Genomic DNA, 13,401 nt, shown 5'->3' on the forward strand with positions numbered 1-13,401 from the left:
CAAGTGCAGCCCACTGAATCGCGCTGGTTACACATCTGTAAGGCCACCCCGTGAAACCTGTGTCCCATTCTGCTTTCTTGGGTCACAGACTGGACACTGGCAAGGCGAGGTTTCCTGACAACAGCTCAGTACACCACAAATGCCACCGAACCCCCAGTTCATCTCTCTCCAGTGTTTTTCACCCAAACGCATCAGAGGAGAAACCACAGCCTATGAATGACTGTCGTGAAGCAGTAAATAAAACCTTGTCAGTCCTTCTTAGATGTGAAAGTGTCACATATCTAACTGGAACCAAAAGCCACAAAGTTTATTTGTGTTATCAGCACTGCTATACAGAGCTCTGTATAAAAAGGGCAGGCTTAAAATTTACAGTCGTGTCCCTTTCACAAAGCCACTTTGGGAAGGGAAGGGAGGAGCACCTCTATATGCTTACAAAATTCTCTCTCCTTCACAAACCCAATCTCAGTTTGCATTCAGCTAGAGCAAAGCTCAGGCTCCTTTCACCAATATGGGGGAAACAGGTAACTTGATTGAAGAAAACACAGTATAGATGTTATGTCCAGTTTAACCGCCAAAGAGTCACCAAACTTTCCCTGACCTTTCTCAGTAGGACACTCAAAGGCAAGACTAGAGGTATGGGAAGACTTAACATTTTGTGCTTGCTCTTCAGCTGAGAAGCCAGTCTAATTCTGAAGGAGTTTGAAGACGTCTGAGCAGAACTCAATCACATTAATGCAAGGAAGTGCAATTTTATGATGAAAAGATTTAAGGTTATGGTTGCTTCATAGTTGCCTCCAAGGCCTATTTGTCTCTCCCAAAGGTAGGACTTGCAGGTTGCAAGGCGCCCCTCAGTAAAACGTATTTTATGGCACTATTGAATTTTGTGGTGTGTAATTAGCTATAAAATCCAGCGCTGCATGGCTCAGCCAGACATCTCTCCCATCAATTTTGTCAACAATGACGACAACAAAAAGTCAAGAGCAGAAAGATACATTGCTGGCTATTGCTCCAAGTAACAGTCTGAGCATGTTTGATTATTGCCCGTGAAAGGTCACCACTATTTTAAACCCTGACAAGGCTGTTGTGTCATGGACTTCTCACTAATCCCTCTCCCACTGCTTCCTTTGGCGTTTCCTGGTCCCATGCCTGGCAGGCTGTGCTGGCTTAGAAGTCCTTCGCCTCCCCTTAGGAGGCTCCTCCCGGGGACCCATCGCCCCTGGGAGGTCTGCCACATCTGCTCTCCTGCACTGCATGGGCCTCTCAGCGTGCTTTTGTCTGCCAGGGAGCGCCCAAGGGCACAGGATTTCTGTTTGATGATGTTAAGCATACTGCTGGCACCTCACACGCTCTAAATAATTCATCAGGAATGAATAACGCCAAAGATGACTGCACGCTACCTTCAAGTGTGTAGACCCAGCTCTCCCTCTCCCTGCAGGCAGCTCCCGCCTGAAGGGTTGGCTTCAGCTCCGTTCACATTTCTTGCAAGTCCTCATCTTTGCTTTCTCATCATTGCTCTGTTTCACTCAGCTCAGGACTGCTGCTCAGCAGGTTATGATCCTGGTCCCCCTCAGAAAGCCCAACAGACCACAGCAAAGCTGTGAGGCCAAGGTGATGTCTAAATCAAACTCCCTGCCTCTAGGGTCCTGGCTCTCCGTGCATCCCAACGGGTGACCTGGATGCAGAGCCCTGAAGCTCCCCTCTAGCTCATGCACTCGGGATCCCTCCCCGCAGAACCAAAGAACAGGAGACAGCAGGAGAAGTAGAGGGGAAAGCTGGACTTCACCCACATATGTGATGGGGACACAGGGAGAAGGCATGCACCGAAGTCAGAGAGCTCACGAAACCAACTTTAAACTTCAAGATCATCTTTTCAATTAACAAGTCAGGGAAATAACTACAATAGAGAAACCACCCTTATCAAAAGGGACATTCCCAGAGTTGATGTTGCAAGAAAAGGTAATCCAGTTCCAGGGATGCAGATATAATGGGCTCATCTGAATGTTTTCCACATTTCCACATTCCATATAGTCTGTGTTCCTGATGTCAGAATGATGGATGAGAACTTTCTAATGTGGGTGGGCTGCAGTTCTGATAAATAAAGTTTACAGTGGAATTACTGGCAAGATCTATTCATTATAGTCTCTCTAACCCGCAGTTTTTCACTCTTGCCATTCCCAATAGCTTTTCAGGAAAAGGTGTTTTCAAAATGCTAAGAATTCCATTAAAAAGTTGATAAATTTATTTTTTTCTTTTCTCTCTCCCTCTCCCTTCCAGTCTACACAGTCATCACTTTTAATACTGAGTTTTTCAACGTTTTATGTTTTTCTTTCTCCCCGCCCGCCCCCCCGCCTTTACTCTTCTAACCTGTCTATTTTTTCCATTTCTACTCCAGTTATCTATCTGGTCCATACACCCTGTTCCGCAGATTTAGTTCAGTCTTTGAATCAAGCACAACAGCACGGACAATAGCAAGTACAACACTAGTGGTCACTGCTCTATGCGAGGCTCTGGTCGCTGCGCACTGCTGCAAGGAGAGTGGGAATACAAAAGCCGTCAGTCAGCGGTGTCGGTTCACACTTACAGCCATGTGCAAAGAGGAGCCGAGGGAAAGCTGAAGTGTTCTGGGTGTCTGTGGGAGAACAGCAACGTTGAACACGTGGCTTTCCAAGCTGGTTTGTGGACTGGCAGAGCTGGACACCTGGGAAGGAAAGATCACATGAATGGATACCTGACAGAGGACACCGCTGCATTTCTAGACCAGTTTCATACATTCCCTCTCCTCTCCTTCTGGTCTGGGAAGGCAAAGACACACCTTTCCAGGAGAGACCAACCCAAAGCATACATGAATGGTAGTTGATGGGAACTAAGGTCTTTAAATAGTAACCAGTCTCTCCATTATTGCCTGTAGAATTAACATTTAGAAAGATATCTGTTTGTCATTCCCTACCTGCTATTCATTCCTGCTTCCACCAGTCACTGCCATAGTTTTGCTGAATTTTACTCCAACTGTCTGTACAGCTTAGTGGAACTTTTCATCATGGGAACAGAAAAAATAATGGGTTTTTAAACCTTCCTCCCACCCTCACAATGACCACCAGTTGTGCTGACACGGTGAAAATAACCTGTCTTTTAATAATGGCACTGCCTTGGCAATGACTCCCTGTGATCCCAAAATCTTCCAAGACAGGCTGCGCTCGTGTTTCACAGAGACCCACAAAAATTTTCCATAAGCCACTATAACACCAAAGTTAAGTCAACGGTATCTAACTCATAATAGCAAACCTGCAGTAAGGACATATAAAGCAAATAATATTAAATCTGTAAAAATTCAAAGGACCAAAACCATCCCTTAGAGATAAGCCTGCAAATGTTCACAGCAATCCTGAGAGAAGGGAAGCACCCAAAGAAATACAGCCCCCTTCTTTGTTAGACTCCGTTATGGCTTTATCTTTCAGTAGGGGTGGAAGTCCGCACTTGAATTCAATAGAGCACTTTGTGATCAAGGACTGACTTCAGCACACGCTTAATTTCAAGAAAATGCATAAAAATGCATGTTCTGCTGAAATGAATGAAATTATTTTAGTCATTTGCTGGACTTGTTCTGAGTTGCTGTCATCTGAATGGTAATTGCCAACATACTGACGAAAACAACATGTCAGCCCTTTCTGAGATGCCCCTATCTTCAGTTCAAGACTCAGACAGACGCGTTACGGTCTCCTGATGTGACCCAGGCAATCGCGGCTTCCTTTCTCCGTAGGGCTCTCCATACAATTATTGCTACCGCTCCAAGATACTAAAACCAAACATTTAACTCATGCAAAATGCATACTCTATAAAAGGAATGTAGCAATTAAGCTAAAGATTAGCTTGCTCAACATTGACACTCACAAATTCCTCATTATCACTTATGTTAATTACTTTAGAAATTACCTTAATTGCCTCTCCGGTGCTAGAGTAATAGCTTCTGACTTGTAAACCAGATGTAACAAATACTGCATGCGAGTGTTCACGTAGGCTTAGCATTATGGGAGGCTGTTAAACCTTCCAAGCAAACAGCAAGGACCTGTCTGAGGAATTTTATGGCCGTTAAACCTGTGGGGAGGTGGGATTTATTTTAGTATTACATCTGCTGGGGAGTATTTGTACCTTTTTGCCTGTTTGCAAGAAGTAGTGCTCTATAGCAAAAATTAAATTATTAGCTTAGGGACTGCAGAAATTAAGAGGGCCGCTTGGGTTTCGGGCTTGCAAAACAAACAATTTAAAAAAAGGCACTCGGAACACTTTGCACTTGGAGTAAATATTACAGATTTTATGAGAGGGCAATGTATTTGCCACGCAGTACCAAGAGGTCAAACCTCCTGTCTGAACTGCAAATGGGGCATCGAAATCGCCAGGATATGAGCTGCAGTAACACACCTGGCACAGGGAAGTCCTTGCACAGAGGTCTGGATCGCAGGGATGCCGTAGGAGAGTGTGGGCCGGAGGACCACTCTACGGGTCTCCTCATGCAGATTCGGCACCCAGCTGGAGGATCTCTAGGACAGCCAAACGCGTGGCTACCTGGACCCACCTCTCCACTTTTCCCTTGTCCCCTGGGACCGGCCTTATCTCAAAGAAGGGTGGGGGAAAGGAAGCAGCAGGTTACAAGAAGGGTGTGAATTATCCTCTCTGTTACCTCTTCTAAGGATTGCCAGGCAAAGAACTTTTCCTGTTCCTGTTTCTTCCCCAAAAGCAACCCCAAGCACATCAGTAGGGTGTCCCCAAGGGACAATCCTACCCCACAGGCAAAAGGCCAGTGGAGAAGGGATCACTGTCACAGCAAGAATCAGGCTCTGGACACGCTGTGTCATGCTGACGGGATGTTACAAGCCTGCTAGTTTCATCCTGTGGAAGTTTTAAGTGCAGATCTCTTTGCCCATTCACTCTGGGGACTCTTGCTAGCTGGCACTAGGACAATGTCATTGCTTTTCTACAAAACCCTTTCCTCCCTGAGATGGAATTGTTCTATAGAAAATCAGCCCAGCTATTAGTTTAATAGCTTAAATGTTAGATGCTGCTTGAAAGACAATTTTCTCCAGCTTTGCAATATGGCCCGTGATTTGACATCCAGAAGGTTAATGCCATGGCGTGCGGCTCAACACTGCGGGTAGCTGGCTGGCTCCGCTGCCACAGATTAAAACCTGGGGATCCACATGCAGCAAAACTTCTCCCGTGCATGAGTAAGTCTCCCACAAATACAATGACGGGTTGCATCCACCCTGACACATAAGCACATGCGTAGTCATCTACAGGCAAGCAACGCGCACCTATGTACACATAAGTGTGTATGTAAATACAAATACATATTTACACACATATTTGTGTGTGCACGCATGTATTCATGTATCTATTAAAACTTTGGGTCACAAGATACAGGGAACTGAGTAATCTCAGAGAAAAATGCCAGCAGAACCACTGTGTGACGCCCCCCCAGTGAATATGATGAGGAGTACCTGGAATTGGAAGGAGTCACTCTCTACTTCAGATCCTGAGTGCCTGTACCACACAACGCCTTCGTTGATGTCCTGCTGGGTAAAAGAGGTTGTAGGTGAGGCTGCTCTTCCATCAGGCAAAAGCTGCCACGAGTCTGCTGGGCCATCTGCCGGCATTGGGACCAGAAGCACCACTTCACCTGGGAAAAGCGAAGATGAACAGCCAGGGCACAACTTGTGAGAAAACAAGGAGGAATAGATGCCTTTTCACCAACTAATGAGCATCCAAGACAAACGTCCACCCAGTCTTAGTTTTTTTCCATCTAGTGTGACTAACAGAAATAGCAGTAGAGCTCCTAAAAACTAATGGACCTTGCAACATCCCACTGACATAGGGAAATTTTATCTCCTCTTTTGGCAAAGGGCAGATCAAGTAACTCGTGCAAGTACACAGAAGAAATACACGGTCAAGCAAAGAACAGGATCTGCAACTTTAAACTCCCAAAATGTCGTTCTGCCCACTGATCAGCCCATTTCAACTTTGAAATGTTCCCGTTTGATAAACTGAGCAGAAAAACAGACGCCAAAGGACATGCCTCACTTTCTGGAGCTCCTGTGAAGGGACAAGAGAGAAGTGAGACACAATCAGGGTTAAAAAGCATTGCAGCAGACTATCCACCTTCCCCTCAAGGGTACAACTTAAGTATCAGAATACAACATACTAATCTTTTCAAGGTCAGCTCTTTTCTAGTACTTTTGGGTACTTAGTATGCCAAACAGTATACTCAACCAACTTCTCTGAACAGGAATCTTCAACCGAAAAAGAGCTCTTGAACAGATACAGCAAAGGACCTCTGTATCATAGGCTGTATAGCAAGTCTGTATGCCCTGGTTTGTAGCTCTTACTCCAAAGAGTATGCAGCTTTTATATCTCTAACATCCAGCTGATTTCTGATTTTTGTATTAGAAATAGATTCTCAGCTGGACTGAAACTGGCTTCATTGCAGATATGACAGAGAAGAGCAGGATGGGGGCATGTCCCACTGGTTATCAGCTTTCCTCACATACGCCTGCAAGGGTTGGATTTTTATGTCACTACTAACGTTCAACAGACTTTAATCCAAAAACATCATTCTAATAAAATTACTCAAAGAGCCAAGTGCTACCCACCAAAAGAAGGGTGTCAAAACCTTGGTCATCAATTTCATTGATGTGAACATTTTTCCTAACCACACACATAAACGAAATTAAAACCTGACGAAGAGCTATAGTATCAAAATAAATGGCATAGATTTCTATTTTACAATGTAATTTACTCGTTTTGGAGTTAACATAAAATCTGTGAAAAAATTATACGTTTCCCCTATCTTTACTATTCTTGACTACATATAATTTAGCTGCCCTTTAAAAAACTTGTTAATTGTATATTGTGCTTTTCTACTAGTCTTTGAAAGTATCCCTCATGGCTACCATTCAGAAGCCACATATATTATAAATCACTTCAGCATTAATCCTTCTGTTATGCAAAATACCCATCATAAGCTCTCCCAGTTCATTTCCCAAAACTACCCTCAAACAGTTGGAGTAATAAAAAAATAATTCAGCAAGCTGAAATATCACACTTCCATTTTATCATCAAACTCTATGCTAATATTCCCTTATCAGTGCCCTAATTATATTCCCAACCTTATCCTTTTGCTCATGGGAGTTCACCACCTTAATCTTTCGTGTGATTTCTAAAGATGCTAATCACGTACCCAAAGGAGTTAGGGCCTGCAAGTTGTTTATCCCTCCCAAAGTAAGAGAAGAAACAATTAGAACATACAGCTGCTTTAAGCAAGATGCATGTCTACGTGTCTTCTTACAAATTAATATTTAACGTGATCAGAAGGAACAACTCTGTGATGTTTACTTATATAGTTTCATTTGAAACTTTTTTTTTTTAATAGAAAAGTACCTGTTGATAGGTTACACACATGAATGTATAACTTGTGCACACTCAGGTAATTTATTGAAATAAATGGAGACTATACAGGTGCAATTTCCCCAACTGTCTAGAGGATTCAGGCACTGCGGTCTCATTCATTTTAAGAAGAGCGGACACCTGCATCCCTTCTCATTGGCTTTTGAAATTTCATCCTCTAAGAACGTACATCACATGGAGCAGCTTAGGGTATAACAATACCTACTCATATAGAAGTGAATATTTTTTCCACGTAACAGAGCTGTATTGAAGCATCCTGTGTGCTGGGAGGAGAGCCAGGGAAGACCTTGGTTCTATTTCTAAGACAAAACAGGAGGTCCAGCATAAAGAGATCCTTAGAAAGATCAACCGCTCTCCGGTGCCCAATTGCACAGAACCAAAACAAGCCCTGCAGAAGGAGGGATCTGGACAGAGATCCTCCTTCCCTAATTATATCCCTTTTCTTTGGTTTCAGAGTCTTGAAATAAAGGGCAAGAAGGCTTCTTGGTCCGCGCACTTGTGCTACAGAAATGTAGGCGGTAATTCTAAAGTGATTTTCTTTCCTATCTAAAAATCAAATGGTGTATTTTCTACAGGGATGAGTAACTTTTCCATTACTCAAATACTGCGATAGGCAGACAAGCCCTCCTTGATTACGGACACATTTTCAACATTTCTCTGTCTTATTTTTTTCCTCCCTTTCTGTGAAATAGTATTTTAGATAAAATTTTGAAGTTCATTGATTTCTACTGCTTATTCCTCACCTGCAGCTACAAACCCATTTGTGTTACTACAATTAATTACAGTAGGGATAATTATGGTGATACAAATATAGGATAATAAATTTTGGTTAGGGTTAGGCAGCAGGAGACAAGCTCCTCAGGGAAAAATTCTTGTTTTCATGTAAATGCTTATTAAAAATGAGAAGACAGTCCTTCATTTGCAGAAAACTAAAGGGGGAATACAAATTAATTACTTCTAAATTGCAAAAATAACATAATCTATGTTTCCATCAGGTACTGGCAGCTGTTATGGAAACCAGCCTATCCTTACAGCAAAAGGCAAAAAAACAGCACTGATGTCACTGAAGGGATCCTCTAATTTATTCGGCTCAGCAAAAAGCAATGATATAATTTCAGAGAAGTGCAAAATATGTTATTTAAAGACATGGTTCTAGTGAAAAAAATGGTGATGCTAAGCGGGAAAATAACATTTTTCTTTTCTGTCCATATTTCCTTTCCCTCCACATATGACGTTTTCTCCTTTCTATCCAGTTTCTCTCAGTTTGTATCTCAGCCACAAATCCCAGTACCTTCCACACTCCTCCTTGGCCTGGGTCCAGAAGATATTCTACAAGCTGCAGTCCTACGCATGGGGTTGCTTGTGAAAGACGTTACTCTGAGAGATGAAATCAGAGCCTCTCAAAAGGAATTTGGAGACAAGAATTATGTACGGATGCAAATGTCACCAATTTCTATTTGAGTCAATAACCCCTTCTGCTAGTAGAAATTAAATCAAATGTCATGGAATTTAGGGAGTTCTCCAATTCTTCATGGTAAACTTTTGCTCAGCAATTTCTAGAGGTAGATATTACTCTATGCTGCTCTTAAACCAGACATTCATTGTAGAATATTATCTTTTGGCAGTGAGTAAGATTCTGCTCTCACAAGGCTGTAAATCCACCAGAATTTAACTAAGACTAGAGAAACACAGTTGCAGAATTTCAGATTACTAGACAGGACAAGAGTGCTTCATCACTTTGTACGCCCATTTGAATTGGAAAAAGATGAGGTTAGCAGCACTTATTCAGCATAGTATTATAAGGAAATACTCCCTCAAATGCTATTTGTTGTGGGCAAAATGCCTTGGAAGAATCACATTTCCATAGGTCTGTGAAGAACACCCTTTTCCCCAGAAGTAACCAGAACCTTGCACTTTTATTTAGCGGATGGACACCTTGGGGCATGTGGGGTGAAAAGCAACGCCCTACAGCTGTTTTTTGACGACAAAACTCCAAAGACATTTACCATGTCTTGGCTGGTCTTTGACGACGGTGTAGGTTATCTCGGAGTCACGGGCACCGGGTAGCTTGGCGTGCAGAATTGTCTTGGAGATCTGTAGCATGCCTCCCTGGGGCACCCAGACCAGGGAATTTGTCACCAGCTGAGGGCTTCTGTTATCCTGCATGCAGGGGGACAGCAGAAAAAGGCATAATTGAATGTCAGCAATGCTGCTCTGATGGATTTTCAAGTGAAAAGGATCAAGCAGAGTATTTTGGAATTTCTTATGCATTCAACCCTGGTTGTCTGCTTCAAGAAGCGGTTGTGCATCCTTCATCTATATCCCTCGGACTCAATTCTCACCTTGTAGAACTGACCTTACCCTCCTGTTGCTGACCCTAAATCTTCTTGACCTCAGTCTCCTTCCATAATTTCGTCAGACCTCCCTTAGCTGCATCTCCTCTAGAGGTCCAACACAACCCTAAAAGAAACATCTCTTCTCTTTTTCCTGCATTCCCCCTAGCCTCTCAGAAAAGAAAGGCTTCCATATCCCGTAGCAATGGGCAGATCACATGTGGGCAGGTCTGACCTCCTCTGACTTCCAGTACATAGCCTGCGATCATATTTTCTACGGCACGGGCTCCTTATTCCCATTGGAGCACCACTGCCAAAAATGAAGCACCAGCAGGTCTCAAATTAACTTCACAGAAGCTGTAATTGTTATAGAGAACATGAACAAAAATACACAGCAGTGCAAATCATTATTAAGAGCTCTCAAAATAGATGCCAGCTGTTCAGACTGCAGTAGGTCAAAGAAAGTGTTTGGATGGGGGCAAATAGGGAAAAGCAGGCTGTTAGCAACCAAAGGGACTAAAAAAGCACCTTGCAGAAAACAAGGCACACCTTTTGCGAAGAAACAAAACCCTCTAATTCATAATATTTGGAAGGCTATGTTGTCCTTCATTTATGTTTTCACACTTTCGCCGCAGTGCTCCTATGGATTAACGTCTAAGAATTATACTTAGAATTATTCAATGTCTGAGCCCATTGAATAGGAATCCTAGAACTGTCCTTTCACACCAGGACTTACTATACAAAACCATCCAGGAGCACATTATAAGAAGCTCTGTGTACTCAGATAAGTAACATGGTTAAAAAACCACACCTTGAACACCCACACCTCCAGCCAGGGTCCTACCAGGCTCTTCAGCAATCTTTGGGTGTAAACCAAGGCAAAAAAACCCAAATGTCTTTGCGTGTGTGTCTCAACAGCACCTTTTCAGAAACAAACCCTGCATGCATTTCAGCTCCCAAGGCTACTCCACAAAGACGATCATGAGGATGAGGCAGGAGCTGGGTATCTGCCGGCTCTACCCTCACACTAAGAGCCGCCCTGCTCTCACCATCTTCATTCTTCTCTGTAGCCAAGTGATGTCCAGAGACACTTGGAAAGATAATGAGAGACAAGAGAGCACAAAATCCGCTAACAAAAGAAACTATACTCAGCAATTCACCCTCATTGGCATTTACAAGAACTTGCTTAATCAATAGCAAAAAAAATAAAATGTGTTACAAACAACACAGAGTGGTGTCCAAGCATTTTTATAGTCCTTCGGATCTTATACAGGCTTCTTACAGCCACGTAAGTGATCTGGGTAAAGAAACCACAGGCAGGGCTGCTCTTATTCCCGGAGCCTGATAACTCAGCACCAGCTTTGAAAGCAACCCCCTTTTTCATTGCCAGACTGATGTGTGAGTCATGTCACTAATTATCATTAATTACTACTGCAGCTTTAGGAGCTCCCGCAGGGTCCAAATGGGATCAGTCCCTCCTTGTGCTAACTACACAGACGCACGTAGCGCTGGTAAACCTTACTTAAAATTTTCATGCCCAACTTGCTGTGAAAGGCATCTAATACAGCAGAGAAGAGGACAAAAGAGGGCTAACGTCGTCTCTTCCTAACTCCATTTCACGGAGTGGAAGCACTCAAAGATTGTGTAATTCTCAGATTCATACATAAAAAGACTGCAAACAGTGTACTACTTCTCTGACAGCTCTATTTTTCATTCCTCTTTGACATTAACTAAGGGATAAGGAAATTTGCAGCTTTTTTTCTTTCTGGTTTATTACAATACCACAATACCAGAACTGAAATGCTTGCAAGCACTTCAGCAACTTGATTTTTTTCAAGGCCTCACCACACATGCCGTACGTATTTCATGCCTTGTTTGGCTGGGGTTTGTTTCATAAACAAATGCAAAAGCACCACTGTTTCTAATTTTACTGCTATAATCTCTATAAAATTTAATATAAAGTGCCACTTCATGTCCAAATACAGAAGAGACAAACAACCGATATTTAATTATGAACTGCAATAAAAGCAAGAAACAAAAATTAAAATACTTCTTAATAATTTCTGAATTTAGGTATCTGTGCCCTGTCCTTATGGCAGTTATCAAATAGAAAGATGCATCAAGTGAAAGATTTCAGCGGACCAACGCTGAGTGAAGGGCAGAGATCCTGACCTTGGGAGACCGAAGCACCAGCGATACACCTTACTAGCCAAGTTGTTTAGTTCATGTGTGGTCCTTTTGTGTCTCCCATCACATTCCCATCAGCCCAGTGACTGGTTTGCCTATCTCATCAGCCCTCTCTCCCCGCCATCCACTCGTTCTCTAATCCATTGCCCTTACCAGTGCAAAACTCTCACCTGCAACTCCAGAAAAATCTTTTTATCAAGTAACTATGGACTTTGAATTGTCAAAGCTGCACAGTTTGACCTTCAAAACTCAATCAATCCACTACTTTCTCCTGTCTCTGACCACAGCCTGTCAGTAATGCAGGATCAGTGACACCTCAGGAACATAGTGATACTTCTCCAGACTTGCAATTTGCCTGCGAGGGTTTATGTCACAGCACATACCTTGGGAGCAATCTTAATGTGGAACAGGATGTTCTGGAAGTGGTACCCATCGTTCACTTGCAAAAGGACGGCATCATCCCGGGTGTCAGTGCCATCGTGAGCATAACGCAGCAGTCCGCCGGCAAGGTCATCCAGGTGGAATACGTGGACTGCAGAAGCCGAGTCTCCAGGAGGTTTGATCAGCCGCCCGTGACGTGGAGGCTCTAAAACCATCAGCACAACGTCCTGAGGATTGTCACTGTCTCTCACACCAAGCAACAGTTCTGTTATAGTTCCAGTTTTCCCTCTGCGGACAAGGAGGGCCTCATTTCTGAGCACGTATGGGGCCTGAAACACAAAAGCAGCTCTTAGGTGTTTGCTAAACCTTAGCAATTTGATCATGATCAAAATCTGGAATGGAAAGTGTGGGGTTAACGAAATTAGCTCACTTCATCCCTGGAAACCTCCTACTTCTAATCAGCAGAGAATGACTCTCCACACTTTCCCCCCCAGCCGGCAGATCTAAGAATATCTAGCAATTTAGACTGATTTAGTTACATTAAAAGAAGATTGTCATGCCACAGCAAGCTTAGGAAAGGAAAAAAAAACTTAGGATATTTATATAGAAAGCAATTTAGTTATCAGCTAGAGCCTGTATTCCCTTTGCTGTCTGCACGGATAAGAGACAAGGGACACAGCTTTGCCTTATTACTACCCGTGGAAATTCAAATGGAAACGCGGACCCCAACTATTTTGGAAGGTCTACATGTTACGTGCATGTCCGCAGGCCCAACTGGAACGCAGGCACCTCAGATGCTGAAGATTTATGTCTGTGAATAATCAGTTCAGGGTGGGTTGGGGATGGAGACACACCACATTCTCCCTTGTGTATAATCTACATCTTCGATAACTTTTAGACATCTTTCAGAGCACTGATGCTTGAGAATAAGACCCCACACAACCTGTGTGCCCAGGTTATCTGTTTAAAATGATTTGCAGAGAGGGAGAAAAAGGAAGCAAGGAAGAATGCCAGGAGAGGGAGAATAACCTACACAGGATACTAA

The 13,401-nt window shown here is 43.1% G+C and overlaps 1 protein-coding gene across 1 annotated transcript in view; it reads right to left on the minus strand.

Moving 5' to 3' along the window:
• Positions 1–13,401, minus strand: part of FRAS1 (Fraser extracellular matrix complex subunit 1) — a 107,997-nt gene that overhangs the window by 39,229 nt on the left and 55,367 nt on the right. The window contains exons 27-30 of the mRNA XM_075150487.1: positions 12,359–12,685; positions 9,462–9,615; positions 5,493–5,671; positions 2,582–2,698 (exon numbers count right to left, since the gene is read on the minus strand). Coding sequence (XP_075006588.1) covers positions 2,582–2,698; positions 5,493–5,671; positions 9,462–9,615; positions 12,359–12,685 — 777 coding nt within the window. The remainder of the gene's footprint in view (positions 1–2,581; positions 2,699–5,492; positions 5,672–9,461; positions 9,616–12,358; positions 12,686–13,401) is intronic.

The sequence above is a fragment of the Calonectris borealis genome, chromosome 4, assembly GCF_964195595.1.
Source record: "Calonectris borealis chromosome 4, bCalBor7.hap1.2, whole genome shotgun sequence".
Lineage (NCBI taxonomy): Eukaryota > Metazoa > Chordata > Aves > Procellariiformes > Procellariidae > Calonectris > Calonectris borealis.